Source organism: Salvelinus fontinalis, chromosome 31 (assembly GCF_029448725.1).
Source record: "Salvelinus fontinalis isolate EN_2023a chromosome 31, ASM2944872v1, whole genome shotgun sequence".
NCBI lineage: Eukaryota > Metazoa > Chordata > Actinopteri > Salmoniformes > Salmonidae > Salvelinus > Salvelinus fontinalis.
In genome coordinates, this window is record NC_074695.1 from 34,592,155 (window position 1) to 34,610,100 (window position 17,946).

Sequence of the window (17,946 nt, forward strand, 5' to 3'; positions counted from 1 at the left end):
CAGGGGTTACTTTAGTAGCATTGTTGGCATATCAGTTTATGAGGACTCATGCCACATGGCTTGGTAGCTGGTAACTGGGAGACCGATGGGAGTACCGGGGGCTGTTATTCAAATGTCACAAATTAGTGATTTTGGCCATAAAGGAGGAGTCTATGCTGTCAGGAATTGACCCATGATTCATGAATATCCTCAGGTGAAAGCAGCACATGAGGAGCAGGAGATAACCGAGTGCACGGGCTGACAAGGTAAAAATCTGGAGATTGAGTGTACATCAAGATACAATACCCCCACGTATTGGGACAGCATTGGTCTGGTCCACACACAGTACTCCTTATAGCACCTGCAGCGATAAAGATCGCCATGTCTCTCCTCGGTGGGTTCACAGTTCTCACGTGAAGTGAGGTTGAGCTGCATAATGTGTGAGCTTGAAGACGCCATGACAGAGGAAGTGGAGCTAAAGAGAGAAAGAAAGACTAGATTCCACTGTAAGACACGCAGATGGGTTGGGTCTGGACAGCCACTTTAAACATCATAGTTGGGTTGGGTTAGCTGCTTTATTGGTTAAATGCATCATATCAAAGGATAGATGTTGGGGTAATTGTACTCTAAAGAACATTTTGGAGGCAGTGATGTGAAAGTCTATCCAGTGCTGAGTTACCTGAAGAGGATGTAGCGTTGATTAGGGATACGTGCCTATCAGGTAACGTGCCTATCAGGTGATGTGCCTATCAGGTGACGTGCCTATCAAGTGATGTGCCTATCAGGTAGCAAAGAAGGTGATGGGGTTCAAATTGAGAATGACACGGCTTGGGAACACCTCTTGGATCCTGTGGTCTGACGGGGAAGACTGGGCGAAAGCATGAGGAGGATTTTTATGGCTTTAATTTTTGACAAACTCAGCAGAAACGTATCCGAAGGCATAGTCGGGCGAAGAGAGTGTGGGAATTGTCATGTTATCAAACCTTGGGTTTTCATGCATATATCATTGTGCATATCTTAACACATTATTTGTGTTCATTTTTGCTTTCCAAGTCTTGTGCTATAACTCTCTTAGGGACCAGAAGGAGAACGTTGAACTGGGAGAAGTCAACAGATCCACTGGACACGTTATTATCAGTGTTCTATGAAAAATGGAAATAAGAGTGTTCATGGTGTGATTATTTTTTATTTTACCAGGAAGGTGACTGAGTGCACAATCTCAATTGCAGCAACGACCTGGGGAATAGTTACAGGGGAGAGGAGGGGGATGAATGAGCCAATTGTAAACTGGGGATTATTAGGTGACCATGATGGTTTGAGGGCCAGATTGGGAATTTAGCCAGGACACCGGGGTTAACACCCCTACTCTTACAATAAGTGCCATGGGATCTTTAATGACCTCAGAGAGTCAGGACACCCGTTTAACGTCCCATCCGAAAGACAGCACCTTACACAGGGCAGTGTCCCCAATCACTGCCCTGGGGCATTGGGATATTTTTTAGACCAGAGGAAAGAGTGCCTCCTACTGGCCCTCCAACACCACTTCCAGCAGCATCTGGTCTCCCATCCAGGGACTGACCAGGACCAACCCTGCTTAGCTTCAGAAGCAAGCCAGCAGTGGTATGCAGGGTGGTATGCCCTTATGTCCCTTATAGGACAGAGGCCATAAGTCTCTGAGGTTGTAAACCTCACTGTGAATGTTAATCATGTTTATCTTTTGTTTATCTTTTCACCACAAACGTGTTGTTATCATTGTTTGTTCATTTATAAGTAATTATAAGTATTAATTAGATTATGTAAGTTGAACAGTAGGAAACTATTGTTGAAGAGGGTGGACTGTTGGGTTCTGAGAATATGAAATATACTTATTCATGTCACTGAGGAAGAGAGGGTAATGTATAACTTTAACATTATGTCAGGATATGTTATTGTTAGCCATCAGGGATCCTATGGGAGGGATCCTCTGGGAGGAGAAGAGACACAGTATGGTACCAATCAACATGACAGCCTTGAGTTGGCGAGGGGTGAGCACTTTGGGGTATAGGTCAGGTCAGATGAATTGAGGAAGAACAGATATCACTAAGGTTCTGTCTAGCAACAGCGATGCATTGGCTGTTCAGATGATAGGAGGAGACTCAGTCTAGGAGAAAGGGTTGAATATCAGTGCTTGTGTGAAAAATGTCTTTGTCTGATGCAGCTGTATTGACCCAATGGGCGAATAAACGTGGTTCTTACGGCTGAGATCACGCTAACGGGATCGATATGACAACAGCCAGTGAAAGTGCAGGGCGACAAATTCAAACAACAGAAATCTCATAATTAAAATTCCTCAAGCATACAAGTATTTCACACCATTTTAAAGATACACTTCTTGTTAATCCCACCACAGTGTCCGATTTCAAATAGGCTCTTCAGCGAAAGCACCACAAACGATTATGTTAGGTCAGAGCCAAGTCACAGAAAAACACAGCCATTTTTCCAGCCAAAGAGAGGAGTCACAAAAAGCAGAAATAGAGATAGAATGAATCACTAACCTTTGATTATCTTCATCAGATGACACTCATATGACTTCATGTTACACAATACATGTACGTTTTGTTCGATAAAGTTCATTATATAAAAAAATCTCTGTATACATTGGCGCGTTATGTTCAGTAGTTCCAAAAACATCCGGTGATTTTGCAGAGAGCCACATCAATTTACAGAAATACTCATTATAAATGTTGATGAAAATACAAGTGCTATGCATGGAACTTTAGATACACTTCTCCTTAATGCAACTGCTGTGTCAGATTTCAAAAAAGCTTTACGGAAAAAGCAAACCATGCAATAATCTGAGTACGGCGCTCAGAGCCCAAACAAGATAAAATGATATCCGCCATATTGTGCATATTGTGATTTTTTCCTCAGGTTTTTGCCTGCCATATGAGTTCTGTTATACTCACAGACATCATTCAAACAGTTTTAGAAACTTCAGAGTGTTTTTATTGGAGTGAAACTCACAAAAAAACAATAAACAATAAACAATACGTGAAGCTCAAGGAGTGCTCACAGGCAACTACACAGAAACAAGATCCCACAACACACAGTGGGGAAATGGCTGCCTAAATATGATTCCCAATCAGAGACAACGATAAACAGCTGCCTCTGATTGGGAACCATACCAGGCCAACATAGAAATAGACAATCTAGATAGGAACACCCCCCCTAGTCACACCCCGACCTAACCAAAATAGAGAATAAAAAGGCTCTCTATGGTCAGGGCGTGACAGTACCCCCCCCCCCCCAAGGTGTGGAATCCGGTCGTAAAACCTGAAACCAACTGGGGAGGGTAGGGGGTGACTAGTGGCGGTGTCGGCTCCGGTGTGGGTCTTTGCCCCGACCAGACCGCGGGTCCGGCCATGGAGCCGGGTAGAACGTCGTGCCCGAATTGGGCACCGGCGCAGAGGAGGGCCCCGGCCATGGAGCTGGGTTGGACGCCGCACCCGGAGTGGGCACCGGCGCCGAGGAAGGCTCCGGCCATGGAGCTGAGTTGGCCGCCGTGCCTGGACTGAGCATCGGCGCAGAGGACGGCTCCGGCCTTAGAGCGGGACTGGACGCCGTGCCTGGACTGGGCACCGGCGCAGAGGAAGGTGCCTGCCATGGAACGGGACTGGACGCCGTGCCTGGACTGGGCACCGGCGCAGAGGAAGGTGCCTGCCATGGAACGGGACTGGACGCCGTGCCTGGACTGGACCTCGGTGCAGAGGAAGGCTCCTGCCATGGAGCGGGACTGGACGCTGTGCCTGGACTGGGCACCGGCGCAGAGGAAGGCTCCGTCCTTGGAGCGGGACTGGACACCGTGCCTGGACTGGGCATCAGCGCAGAGGGAGGCTCCTGCCCTGGAGCTGGGCGTTCTGGAACCGTGGATCATCGCAGGAGGTTCCGGGCTGTGGACCGTCGTAGGAGGTTCCGGGCTGTGGACCGTCGCAGGAGGTTCCGGACTGTGGACCGTCGCAGAAGGTTCCCGGACTGTGGACAGTCGCAGGAGGTTCCGGACTGTGGACAATCGCAGGAGGTTCGGACTGTGGACCGTCGCAGGAGGTTCCGGACTGTGGACCGTCGCAGGAGGTTCCGGACTGGGGACCGTCGCCGGAAGCTCTGGACTGGGGACTGTCACCAGAAGCTCTGGACTGGGGACTGTCGCCAGAAGCTCTGGACTGGGGACTGTCGCCAGAAGCTCTGGACTGGGGACTGTCGCCAGAAGCTCTGGACTGGGGACTGTCGCCAGAAGCTCTGGACTGGGGACCATCGCTGGAAGCCTGGTGCGTGGAGCCGGCACAGGTGGCACCGGACTGGTGACATGCACTTCAGGGTAAGTGCGAGGAGGAGACACAGGACGTACCGGACTGGGAAGGCGCACTGGAGGCCTGGTGCGTGAAGCCGGCACAACTGGTACCGAACAGATGACAACCTCCGCACGCTGAGTGCGGGGAACTAGCACAGGACGTACTGGGCTGTGGAGGCACACTGGAGACCTGGTGCGTAGAGCCGACACAAATTGTTCCGGAACGATGACACACTTCGCACGGCGAGTGCGGGGAGCTGGCACAGGACGTACTGGTCTGTGAAGGCGTACTGGAGACTTGGTGCGTGGAGCTGGCACAGATGGTGCCGGGCTGAGAAGGTGCTCTTCAGCGCGCCTGCGCTGCAGCATACTCCTTGCAAAAACCTTTCAATTTCATCTCTCATTACCTTCCTCTATCAACTCCCACACAGGCTCTGGCTCACTCCCCGGCAACCACCCCGCGTGCCCCCCTCCCCCCAAAATATTGGGCTGTTTTTGGGGCTTTCTAAGTAGCCGCGAACCCCGGCGTCGTCACTGTCCTCCCTTCTCTCCTTGCGTCTGCCGCAAAAGAAGGCGATCCTGTCCTGACAGGATTTCCTCCCAAGTCCAGGATCCCTTCCCATCCAATATCTCCTCCCAAAGTCCAGGATACCCTCTCCTCCTAGGCACGCTGCTCGGTCCTGTTGTGGTGGGATCTTCTGTCATGATCGTCGTTGGAAGCATACTCGGACCAACGTGCAGCGTGATCTAGGTTCCACATATTTATTGGAGTGAAACGCACAAAAAAAAAGAATAAACGATACGTGAAGCTCAAGCAGTGCTCACAGGCAACTACACAGAAACAAGATCCCACAACACACAGTGGGGAAATGGCTGCCTAAATATGATTCCCAATCAGAGACAACGATAAACAGCTGCCTCTGATTGGGAACCATACCAGGCCAACATAGAAATAAATAGACAATCTAGATAGGAACACCCCCCCCCCCCCCCCCCCCCTAGTCACATCCCGACCTAACCAAAATAGAGAATAAAAAGGCTCTCTATGGTCAGGGCGTGACATAAACATACAGTAGGAAGACCAACCTGCTGAAGACACACAAGAAAGCCTATTGAACTTCTCAAAAACCAACTTAAGCAAGCTTAAAATGGGCCTCCTGAGTTGTGCAGTGGTCTAAGGCACTGCATCACAGTGCTAGCTCTGCCACAAGAGATTCTGGGTTTTAGTCCAGGCTCTGTCGTAACCGGGAGACCCAAGGGGAAGCGCACAATTGACCAAGCGTTGTCTGGATTAGGGGAGGGTTTGGCCGACAGGGGTGTCCTTGTTTTGCACTAGCGACTCTTGTGGCAGTGCACGCTGACACAGTCGCCAGGTGTACGGTGTTTCCTCTGACACATTGGCTTCTGGGTTAAGTGGGCATTGTGTTAAGAAGCAGTGCGGCTTGGCTTGGCTTGGCTGGTTGGGTGGGTTGGATGGCTCTCGACCTTCGCCTCAGCCAAGTCTGTATGGGAGTTGCAGAGACAGGACTGTGACTACCAATTGGATACCATGAAAAAGGGATGAAAAAAATAAGCAAGCTAAAATCCTGGGGAAATGTTCTGTGGACCAATTAAACTAAATTAGAGCTCTTTGGCAATACAGATCACAAACCCACATTAAGCTTTCAATGTGGGGTTGCTTTGGTACGAGGGGCCTTGAACGTGTGCAAGGCATCATGAAATCAGCAGAATAACCCAGTGTCCAAAAACTGGGTCTCCATTGAAGGTTATGGGTCTTGCAGCAGGACAATGAAGCCAAACACACATCAAAAAGCAGACAGAAATGTTTCAAGAAGAAACACTGGACTGTTCTAGAGTGGCCAGTGAAGAGTCCAGATCTGAATCATATCCAAAACCTATGGTAAGATCTGAAAACAGCAGGTGGTAGATGGCACCCCTCAAACACTGAATAATTAGAACAGTTTGCTGTTGAAGTGAGGTCCAAATGGCCAATAGAAACATGCAGCAAGCTCATTGATGGCTACAAAAAGCGTTTGTTGGCATTTATTTTGGCCAAAAGCTGTGTATGGAACCAAGTACTAGCTGCGGGGTGCCAATAATACATGCAAGGGTGCAGGTATATTTGGCCACAATTGTATATGGCATTGCATCATACAGGTGCAGTTGAAGTTTACATACACCTTAGCCAAATACATTTAAACTCAGTTTTTTACAACGTCTGTCATTTAATCCTCGTAAAAATTCCCTGTCTTAGGTCAGTTAGGATCACCACTTTATTTTAAGAAGGTGAAATATCAGAATAATAGTAGAGAATTTTTTTTATTTCAGATTTTATTTATTTCATCACATACCCAGTGGGTCAGAAGTTTACATACACTCAATTAGTATTTGGTAGCATTGCCTTGAAATTGTTTAACTGGGTCAAACATTTCGGGTAGCCTTCCACAAGCTTCCCACAATAAGTTGGGTGAATTTTGGCCCATTCCTCCTGACAGAGCTGGTGTAACTGAGTCAGGTTTGTAGGCCTCCTTGCTCACACACGCTTTTTCAGTTTTGCCCACACATTTTCTACAGAATTGAGGTCAAGGCTTTGTGATGGCCAATCCAATACCTTGACTTTGTTGTCCTTAAGCCATTTTGCCACAACTTTGGAAGTATGCTTGGGGTCATTGTCCATTTATAAGACCCATTTGCTACCAAGCTTTAACTTCTTGACTGATGTATTTAGATGTTGCTTCAATATATCCACATAATTTTCCTGCCTCATGATGCCATCTATTTTGTGAAGTGCACCAGTCCCTCCTGCAGCAAAGTACCCCCACAACATGATACTGCCACCCCCGTGCTTAACGGTTGGGATGGTGTTCTTGTAAGCCTCCCCATTTTTCCTCTAAACATAACAATGGCCATTATGGCTAAACAGTTTTATTTTTGTTTCATCAGACCAGAGGACGTTTCTCCAAAAAGAACGATCTTTGTCCCCATGTGCAGTTGCAAACCGTAGTCTGGCTTTTTTAAGGCAGTTTTGGAGCAGTGGCTTCTTCCTTGCTGACCGGACTTTAAGATTGTGTTGATATAGGACTAGTTTTGCTGTGGATATATACTTTTGTACCTGTTTCCTCCAGCATCTTCACAAGGTCCATTGCTGTTGTTCTGGGATTGATTTGCACTTTTCGCACCAAAGTATGTTCATCTCAGGAAGGAGACAGAACGCGTCTCCTTCCTGAGCGGTATGACGGCTGCGTGGTCCCATGGTGTTTATACTTGCGTAGTATTGTTTGTACAGATGAACGTGGTACTTTCAGGCATTTGAAATTGCTCCCAAGGATGAACCAGACTTGTGGAGGTCTACAATTTCTTTTCTGAGGTCTTGGCTGATTTCTCTTGATTGTCCCATGATGTCAAGCAAAGAGGCACTGAGTTTGAAGGTAGGCCTTGAAATACATCCACAGGTACACCTCCAATTGACTCAAATGATGTCAATTAGTCTATCAGAAGCTTCTAAAGCCATGACATAATTTTCTGGAATTTTCTAAGCTGTTTAAAGGCACAGTCAACTTAGTGTATGTAAACTTCTGACCCACTGAAATTGTGATACAGTGAATTATAAGTGAAATAATCTGTCTGTAAACAATTGTTGGAAAAATTACTTATGTCATACACAAAGTAGATGTCCTAACCGACATGCCAAAACTATAGTTTGTTAACAAGAAATTTGTGGAGTGGTTGAAAAACGAGTTTGAATGACTCCAACCTAAGTGTTTGTATACTTCCGACTTCAACTGTATATAAGATGTTATAGAGGACAAAATCTGCAAGCCATGTGTGTAGCTAGCTTGCTACCTTGATTTCTGTCAGATGTGCAGGAGAATAAGGGATTACATCCTTGAGTAAATCTAAAAGGTCTAGTTCCATTAGGAAAAGGAGGTCGGGTGCATTAGGTCTGGGTCTGAACACAGTCATCCAGACAGACACTCAGAGAGCAGTTGGGGACATGAGTGCAGACAAAGCAGGCACCCTAATGCACAGGCTCTGTGCACAGTGATTTCTCTTTAACTCTGTATAGCATCTTGGGTCTTGGCCACATTCAAATCCCGAAGCCTTCTTGAGGCATTTCTAGTTAATCGTTAACCCTCTATTCTATAATTACTAGAAAGACCATGGCTGACATTTTGACCGTTGATATTTCAATAGTATAAATATTCCATAATAAATAATTATTATGTTAAAATAGGCCAAAAGAAACCTCAGGACACGAAATCTAAATTGTAATCAGTCCGAAAATGTATTGATTGATCCAGAAGTGCATAGATTGTAAATACTAAAATAAGAATATGGTGCTTTTTCTGACTTCACAGCTTGGAATAGCTCATTATCCCAATCTCTCTCAGACCAGCTTGAGCACATCCAAAAGTGTGCTTGCCGCATCATCCTGGGCACTGCATATGTGAGGTACACCGATGCACTGGAGACACTGGCACTGCAAACACTTGAAGAGCAAAGAGAGCAGCTGTGCCTGGATTTTGCAATTTCTCTCTACAAGTCCCCCTTCCGTGACTGGTTAGGTGCTTGCCTAAGTTTCCATCCAATTCGAAAATCTGCATATGCGCATTTTCCCACCAGAGTTGTGTTTCCATCAAATTGACTTGTTGCGGATAAAAGTTGTGCGTGATAACGTAGTGTACATACAAAGCACTGTTAACCTTAAATTTCCATGTACCGAATAGAAAGCACAAGTTTTTTTCTACCAATGGTTTTGTTACAAAAACTGATGCAATAAATAGCATACTTGTCCAATCTGGTTTTGGCGCATGCACTCTAGACATCAGTTCACTGATAAAGTGGACATGGTAGGTTATATTGATGAGATATGAAAGAGCAAGATACTTTTTATTTGATAATTGCCAACCAAGAACCGATCATCATGCCACCAGCATTCAAATAATACCCATGATATTTATTTATTTATTGTAGGCCTACATATGACTTATGGAAATAGTGTACCACTTAAACAAGCTTTTAGTTGGTCCTTTCACAGTCATCAGGTGTTCCGCAAAAGCTTTCTTACCTCCAGAGTGCGGTGGTGGGCCACAGAGTAAGACCACTCCTTGGCCCTCACGAACCCTCACTGGACTTCGACTCTGTGTCTTGAAATTCTCCAAGTCTGTTTCAGAGAGACAAAAGGAATAGGCCAAAATGATCAAGCAGTATTCTACTGAATTTATGAAGCAATGGCAATAGCCATTATTGCCATTATCTAACCAAATATTGACATAGTAGTTAATCTATCATCGGTAGTGTGGAACACCATGCAGTGACTTGACATTATACAAATTGTTATAGCCCCAAACACAGGTCATGTCTTTTTGTCTAATACTCCCTTGAAACAGTGAGTCATTGATTATTCTAAGGACTACAATTTCATATTTTGGGACACAAATTTGATCTATATTCTTATATTAATATGTATCATCATTTGTTATTCTAGTTCCTATCTAATATATTGAGCATCTACCTAATTGGGTTAAATGGCAGTATCCGACACCTTTGGACAACTTTGAGAGACAATAATTTCTTCCCCTGTACTTACAGAACTGTTCAATCCCAAACACCTCCAGCATGCGGAAAGCCCTTCCTCAAGTATAAGTCACACATGAGTGATTTTAATTGAAAATTTGTATTGTTATCACTTTCTGTGTTTCATTCATTACTTTCCTCATTGCACACGTTCCAGCAACAATTAAATGGCTATGAGATTGAAATAGCATGTGTATGGCAACCAATTACTTCTTGACAACCTACTCGGGAAATAGGACAACAATCCACATCTGTCTTTTCTCTGCTGTTTTTGCTCTTGTAGATTCCTAAGAGCCTATACTGCAAAATAGCAAACCAAAGTAACCAATAATGCCATAATCAAGAGAGAATGGAAATACAAAGAATAATAATGTACTGTAACATCTACTTCCCCATGAATACATGAACTTAATGAGAACACTGCTGCAATTAACAGATTCATTTGAATAATATTGGGGAATTATGTCACCATGTCTGTGTGATGCTTCAGGGACATCTTTGCCCCGCCTAAGCAAGATTTATGTGAAACACTTCTAGATCGATTCTAAGTCTTGAATACCATGAGTGATTAGTTCTGCTTTAGGAAGCAGTTTAAATTGGGAATTACAGAGCCCACTGATTTATTAAAAGTATAAAGAGGTCAGGTACAGTAATGAATGTCCTCAAGGCTATGCGATAACATTGTTATAAAGGCCCGTTTTTCTTATTTCCCATATTCTTCAATTCCCCTTTAACCTGTAAACATACATTTAGACACTTAGATTGTTGAGGCAGTCCAGTTAAAAAAAAATGTCTTTCTATGTTTTATCAGGTGCACAAGTATTCAGCATTTGAGAGGCATGATTAGGTGGATTTGGAAAACAACCAAATCTCAAGACGCCACTGAAATGACTTTGTTAAAGAAAGTCATTGCTACCATCAAAGTTATCTTTCCCTATCCCTTTCACAACATGAAGCGAGTGTCAGGTTAGTGCTTACAATCAACTATTGGCACATTGGATTTCTAACAACACGTCCTGTGTTTTCAGAACTAACGAGGTGTAAGAACTAACTGAACACGGTATATAATTCCAAAAATTATTAACATTTAAAATAAAACTTTCTCAAAGTGAGTATTAACATAAATATTTATTTGACAAAGAATCCCTGAAACTAGGTGAAATCTGTATATGAGCAGTATTTCCCAATAGCACCTACCAACATTGCTACACCACCGTTAAGTGGGAAAAAACGGTCAATATTCTCATAGTGTGAAACGCAAATGAGCTGGACACACTAAGCCAGCCATGCCTGACAAACCAAACTGTTCTGCAACCCCTGGATTATTTTGTCAAGCCTATCAAAGACATACATACCTCTGTGTCCTTTTTCACTGCCTAATTCAAGCTATTTTGAGTGCTTTCAGGTCCATGAAATTGGATGTGAATTAGCATTTTGTGACTTAATGCAATGAATCAGAGGAGATTGAATCAAAAGAGAATGTGAGGAACTTTTGTTGTGGTGTGAACGAGAGCATTAACCAACAGTCATGGCTTGTCCTTCACAGTTATTTAATATTGAGTCATATTACTGTAGAAAGTACCACTCAAACCACTTTCATAGCCTAAAGTGTAAATGTTATGGTATACCACTTTGAATAGTTTATATGATATGATACTGTTCCCATCTCTTCATTAATCTATGTTCTACTTATTGAAAAAGTGAGCAACACACCATTTTGCAGTGAACACTCAGAAATAAGTATGATATTACAAGACTGAGACACTTTACAGCAGGGATATTCAACTCTTACCCGATGAGGTCAAGAGGCTGCTGGTTTTCTGGTCAAACTGACAATTAACTGCGCCCACCTGGCATCCCAAGTCTAAATCTGTCCCTGATTACAACAAATGCTGTGGAACTGCCTTTGAGTTGCAGAATTGAGTTTGAGAAATGTACACTTTGACATCAAAAACGTTAATTGAGAAACTCTTTACAATTGCTCTCTAGCATTGTGTGATAAATTGCTGATATATTTTGCACAGGCCAAGACTGTGAGTGCTGTTCATTTCCCCACTCTCTGATTGCTATAAAACTAAATAAGGATGTAATGTTCCCTTGAGGCGAAAGTGTGAAAATTATGAAAGGGACTTGATAGAAACGAAGGAAGGCATTTGTTAAAAACAAGAGATAGAATTCAGATCTACTTGTGAAATGGATTGAATGTCAGACAGACACTGGAAAACAAATATGCAAATGATGTGCAATTGTGAGGCTGAACTAAAGAAGAGATATGAAATCTGATGCTCCTAAGATACAAGTGAATTGCATCCTGTGCAGTTTCTTAAATACAGTTGTTTCACCATTCAATAATTAAGCACAGAGCTAAACACTAGCGATGATCTGGAAACAACATTGCATCTGGAGCATATCATGCGCATTCTCTTGGGTACATATTAAAAGGTTATTCCTGCAATATGGCAGTTACAATCTGTGGAGTAATGTTATATTTTACCACAGCAGAGTCGAGAGACTTTCAATTATAAAAATCCCAAAGAGATTACAGAATTCAATCTGCCCCTAGAACGAGTGAGATTATTCCAGTGCACACAACAGACGAGCAGAGGCTTTTAAAACATTTCACCACAGTATTGTCAGTGGAATCATCAACCTTTAAATGTTGTGATATTTTAAGCCCATATTAGATGGTGAGAGATTGTCCGCAGTTTATATGGCTCAGCCCACAGGCTGGTGGTGGATGAAGGGCTGCCATGCATCTCTAACACAATCACTCTTTGTGCCTACATTTTTATGAAAAAATATATATTTGTTCAAGTTCACACATGTACAAATGTGCATTAATACGCATAGTGTGAATTGGAAATGTGTTTTTTTGCATATCCCAACTCCCCCTGAGACACCCTCAGAGAGTTGGATCACAGCCAGGGTCATCATTGTCCAGCAGCCCAGGAGCAATTAGGGTTAAGTGCCTTGCTCAATGGCACATTAACAGATTTTCACCTTGTCAGCTAAGGATTTGAACTAGCGACCTTTCGGGTACTGGCCCAACACTAGTATACCTGCCACCCTATATATGATATATTATATACGGATATCCTACTAATCTTGGTAACGCTGGGCCAGCAAAATACCCATTAAAAGACCAACTTCAGTAGCCACAAGAGCTTATGTGCCTACAACTTTATATTTTAAACCAATACTTTTCATGGTCCAACTGCATCATGTGCAACATCTACAGTGGATTCTAAAATGATTGACACCTTTGATAAAGATGAGCAAAAGTGACTGTATAAGATACATCATTCAAATACTGAGCTACAGCATATTGTATGCGTTATCAAGGTGAGGTATTGAAACGTACTGAAAACAGGGGTGTCAATAATTGTACTTGTCATGTCCTGATCTGTTTCACCTGTTTCTTGTGTTTGTCTCCACCCCCTCCAGGTGTCGCTTATTTTCTTGAGTGTATTTATCCCTCTGTTTCCTGTCTCTCTGTGCCAGTTCGTCTTGTATGTTTTCAAGTCAAGCAGCATGTTTTCCCATGCTCCTGCTTTCTATTTATCTTTTGCTAGTCCTCCCGGTTTTGACCCTTGCCTGTTTTCTGGACTCCATTCCAGACTGCCTTACCATTCTGCCTGCCCTGACCTCGAGCCTCCCTGCCACTCTGTACCTCCTGGACTCTGAACTGGTTTTGGCCTTTTGCCTGTCCACGAACATTCTCTTGCCTACCCCTTTTGGATTGTTAATAAATATCAGACTCTAACCGTCTGCCTCCTCTGTCTGCATCTGGGTCTCGCCTTGTGCCTTGATAGTATTATACTGAACAAAAATATAAACGCAACATTCAACAATTTCAAAGACGTTACTGAGTTACGGTTCATATAAGGAAATCAGTCAATCGAAATAAATTCATTAGGCCTTAATCTATGGATTTCACATGACTGGGAATGAAGATATGCATCTGTTGGTCACAGATACAGTACCTTAAAAAAAAGGTAGGGGTGTGGATCAGAAAAGCAATCAGTATCCGTGGTGACCACCATTCACATCACGCAGAACGGAGTTTGTTGGTTTAGTCCTGTGGAATGTTGTCCCACTCCTCTTCAATAGCTGTGCAAAGTTGCTGGATATTGGCGGGAACTGGAACATGCTGTCGTACACGAGCACCCCAAACATGCTTAATCGGTGACATGTCTGGTGAGTACACAGGCCATGGAAGAACTAGGACATTTTCAGCTTACAGGAATTGTGTACAGATCCTTGCGACATGGGGTTATTCATTATCATGCTGAAACATGAGGTGATGGTGGCGGATGAATGGCACTGCATACTCACCAGATATGCCCCAACCATAGAGAATTGTGGGATGCTCTGGATCAACATGTACGACACTGTGTTCCAGTTCCCACCTTTATCCAGCAACTTCGCACAGTCATTGAAGAGGAGTGAGACAACATTCCACAGGCTACAATCAACAGCCTGATCAACTTTATGCGAAGGAGATGTGTCGCGCTGCATGAAGCAAATGGTGGTCAGACTGGTTTTCTGATCCATGCGCTTAGCTTTTATGTATCTGTGACTATCAGATGTATATCTGTATTCCCAGTCATGTGAAATCCATACACTCTTGGACAAAAAGGTGCTATCTAGAACTTAAAAGGGTTCTTCGGCTGTCCCCATAGGAGAACCCTTTGAATAACCCTTTTTGGTTCCAGGTAGAACCATTTTGGTTCCATTTTGAACCCTCTGTGTAAAGGGTTCTACATGGAACCAAAAATAGTTCTACCTGGAACCAAAAAGAGTTCTCTTATGGGGACAGCCAAAGAACCCTTTTGGAACCCTTTTTGTAAGAGTGTAGATTAGGGCCTAATGAATTTATTTAAATTGACTGATATCCATATATAAACTGTAACTGATTAAAATCTTTGAAATTGCTGGATGTTGCATTTATATTTTTGTTCAATATATGTTACATCTTTGTTACATTACATCCTATTTTATAAAAAATCAAAGCCTCAAAGAGGGACAAAAAAGCACTCCAGGTGCTTCTGGTCTGGTCCACGTCTTTTACAAATGGCATGATACAGACTTTCAAAACAGGCTTCTCCTCAATTCATTATTCCTCTGACCTGGCACCGTTCAATCATTCTGCAGGATTAATTAAGTTATACCAAGAGCAACAAATAAGATGGATGACACATCACCGCAGATACTTGTCCTTGTCAGTTGACAAAAGCCACAGGTCCCAGGTCAGAGCCAGGCAATGAACGAGACCAATCACAGTGACATACAGTGCAGGTCAGACCTCGAAAATTGGTAGGAAATATGAATATGATACACTGCCTGGTGTAGACATTTGGTGTCAGCGGTGGGATTCACATGAATATGATATACTGCTTTGTGGGGACTCGTGACTCAAATGCACCCATTAGAAGCCAGCTAAATACCCGGGGTGCTCTCGCAAGGATCATCCCTAGGTCTGCTAAAAGGAAACAGACGTCAGAATTCAATCTGGATGCACCATCTGTTCTCAGAGGTTCACGCTGTCATTTTAGATGGGATGCCCGTCAGAGCAGAGGCCCTGAGTTTACCTTGCCATCAGAGATGCCGAAGATTTAAAATGTGATAGATGAAGACTGTAAAACATCAGTTATATAGCTGCTGTCAAGGCCCCCGACAATCACACCCTCTTCATCCCATACCTACCCTTTGGTAGAGCTGTTGCATTTAGGGCTGTTACGGTGACCGTATTACCTTCACACCGACAATCACGAGTCATGACCGCAGTCAAATTCCACGTGACCATTGAGTCACAGTAACTAGACTTCTCCAAAACTGCGCTCTGATGCCGCTAATGGTCATTTGTAGACTACCAAACTAACCAGTCGCCAATTGCGTGGTACTCAGTGCTCTATTGTTCCTCTAATCCCTCTGGCATCAATGCAAATGCTTGAAAATCTAAATAAACACTTCATGAGAGCTTTGGCATTCAGAGTTTGAGCGGAATAAGATAACCTGTTGCACAGCGAGAGCCAGATTCTTATAACTGGTTGATACATGTAATTTCCATAATCCCATGTTGCACAATATTTCTACAGGCTATGCTATGCAATTGCGTGAGAAAACAGAGGTTTGATGGCCTCCATTAAAAAGAGAAGGGTCCTATCAGTTTTCAATAGACTATATTTATTGCTCAACTTTCCTAATATTGAGCACATTGCTTCGCTTTAAGACTGGAGTAGCCTACCTGACTGGCATGAAAATTAACTGCCGGGAAAAGCTTCCTCCATTTGCTATTCAAGTGCATATGAATTACATGTATTTCCCCCCCTGCCCGTGTTCTGACAGGTGCATGATAATGGCCCATTCTAAATCAAAACTAATTTCACACATATATTACTTAGTATACGTAAAGACAAGATTAAATTGAGAATAGTCTGATGGGTGAGAATATTATTACTTGTGAATGATGCCCAGCGTGTGCAGTCCAAGGCAAGAAACATGCATTCTTTTGCGACTTTTTCAAATCATAGTCGCATGCATCATGTAGCCTAGCCCATACTGTAGGCCTATATGTTTTGATAAAGTTTGTATCACAACTAAAGTGGCCAAATAAGGCCTAGGACTCCTGGAACATGGTTGGAGAGCACATAGCCTACAGAGTCTAATGAAACATGTATTCTTGCTCAATCGACCTGTGAAAACAGACGTATGACTAGCCACTATTTAAAAAAGGATCCCATCTTTCTCATGCTGCTATATTTATTACCAAATTAATCTGCTTTACAACCGATGTAGCTTACCTGGCATATTAAAAACGTAACCGCACGGAACCTCCATTCACTATTCGAGTGCAGGATATGGATGAAATGTTGTTTTTGTGGGCCATTCTAAATAAAAAATCATTCCACACATATATTAGTAGACTATGAGAATATTATCAAGTGCTTGTCAAATTGTGAATGAGAGACTGCGCAAGAAACAGAGCAGAGCTCATGCCTTTCATGCAACTTTAAAAAAATCATCATTAGAGTCACATCATGCAGCCTTAGAATGTATTAGAAATCAAAACATATAGCCTAAGGTTTGTATCACAACTAACGTTGCATAAATAACTGTAAATTAGGCATATAGGAGGACCTGTTTCAAATTAACACTTTGTTAACCGCTCAACACAGCACACTCCCTTGGAAATAATTTTGGGAAAATATCCTTTCTATTTTATTCAGCTATGTTGAATTGTATTCTTCTTACTATAAAATAATATAAAATAATGCCACGGGAATTCTAAGCAAATCTTGTCTGCTAAATAAACTTGTGTAGCCCACAGCCATACAGCACAGCCAGATCACGGCTTAACATAAGGATGACTCAGAATATGCTATTCTGTTCTTCTGAAATAGGCAAAAAAAAAATCTTCATATCACAATGTTTCTTTAGATCTACCTAAAATAAATAATGGTATTATTGTGATGGTGTAAGCTATATTAAATGGATTTATTAGATTTTTTGAAATGCAGATGTTCCAAAGGTCCGCATCAGTGGCTTGTAAACTATGCCTGGAAGCCCAGAGAGGCTAAACATTATTATGTTAATGAACTGTCATTTACCGTGAGACCGGCAGTTATTTGCATGACAGTGACCGGTTGACAAAATGTCATGATCGCCACATCCCTAGTTGCATCTCCTATCACACAGATGTCCCAAGCCCCTGTTTAAGCTGGATTAAAGGATCAACTTAGTGACATAATCATGGTTTGCTAATGACTGATGCTTTGTGATAGAATCCACTGCCTTTTTCCTTGGACTGAGAAATATTCCATTTAAACATTTACTGTATTAAGAGGAAAACTCACAAGCTATATGTAGACTAGCTTCTCTGCTGACGATGGTGCCGAAAGAGTTGGTTGCCAGACACTGGTAGATCCCGACGTCCTCCTCTTTGTTCAGATGGCTGATGCGTAGGTTGCCCCCAGTGAGGGCATAGCGTGACCCTGATCTAGGTACAATGAAGGAGTCATTCAGCTTCCACCTGAAAAAGCAAGAGCATTAAAAGGATGAGT

General features: G+C 43.1%; 1 protein-coding gene across 2 annotated transcripts in view; it reads right to left on the minus strand.

Annotated features, from left to right (window-relative positions):
- The window catches only part of cntn3a.1 (contactin 3a, tandem duplicate 1), a 112,249-nt gene that overhangs the window by 61,338 nt on the left and 32,965 nt on the right, over window positions 1-17,946 (minus strand). For both annotated transcript variants that reach the window (XM_055892351.1, XM_055892350.1), the window contains exons 4-5: window positions 17,740-17,915; window positions 9,375-9,470 (exon numbers count right to left, since the gene is read on the minus strand). In XM_055892351.1, the coding sequence (XP_055748326.1) occupies window positions 9,375-9,470; window positions 17,740-17,915 (272 nt within the window). The remainder of the gene's footprint in view (window positions 1-9,374; window positions 9,471-17,739; window positions 17,916-17,946) is intronic.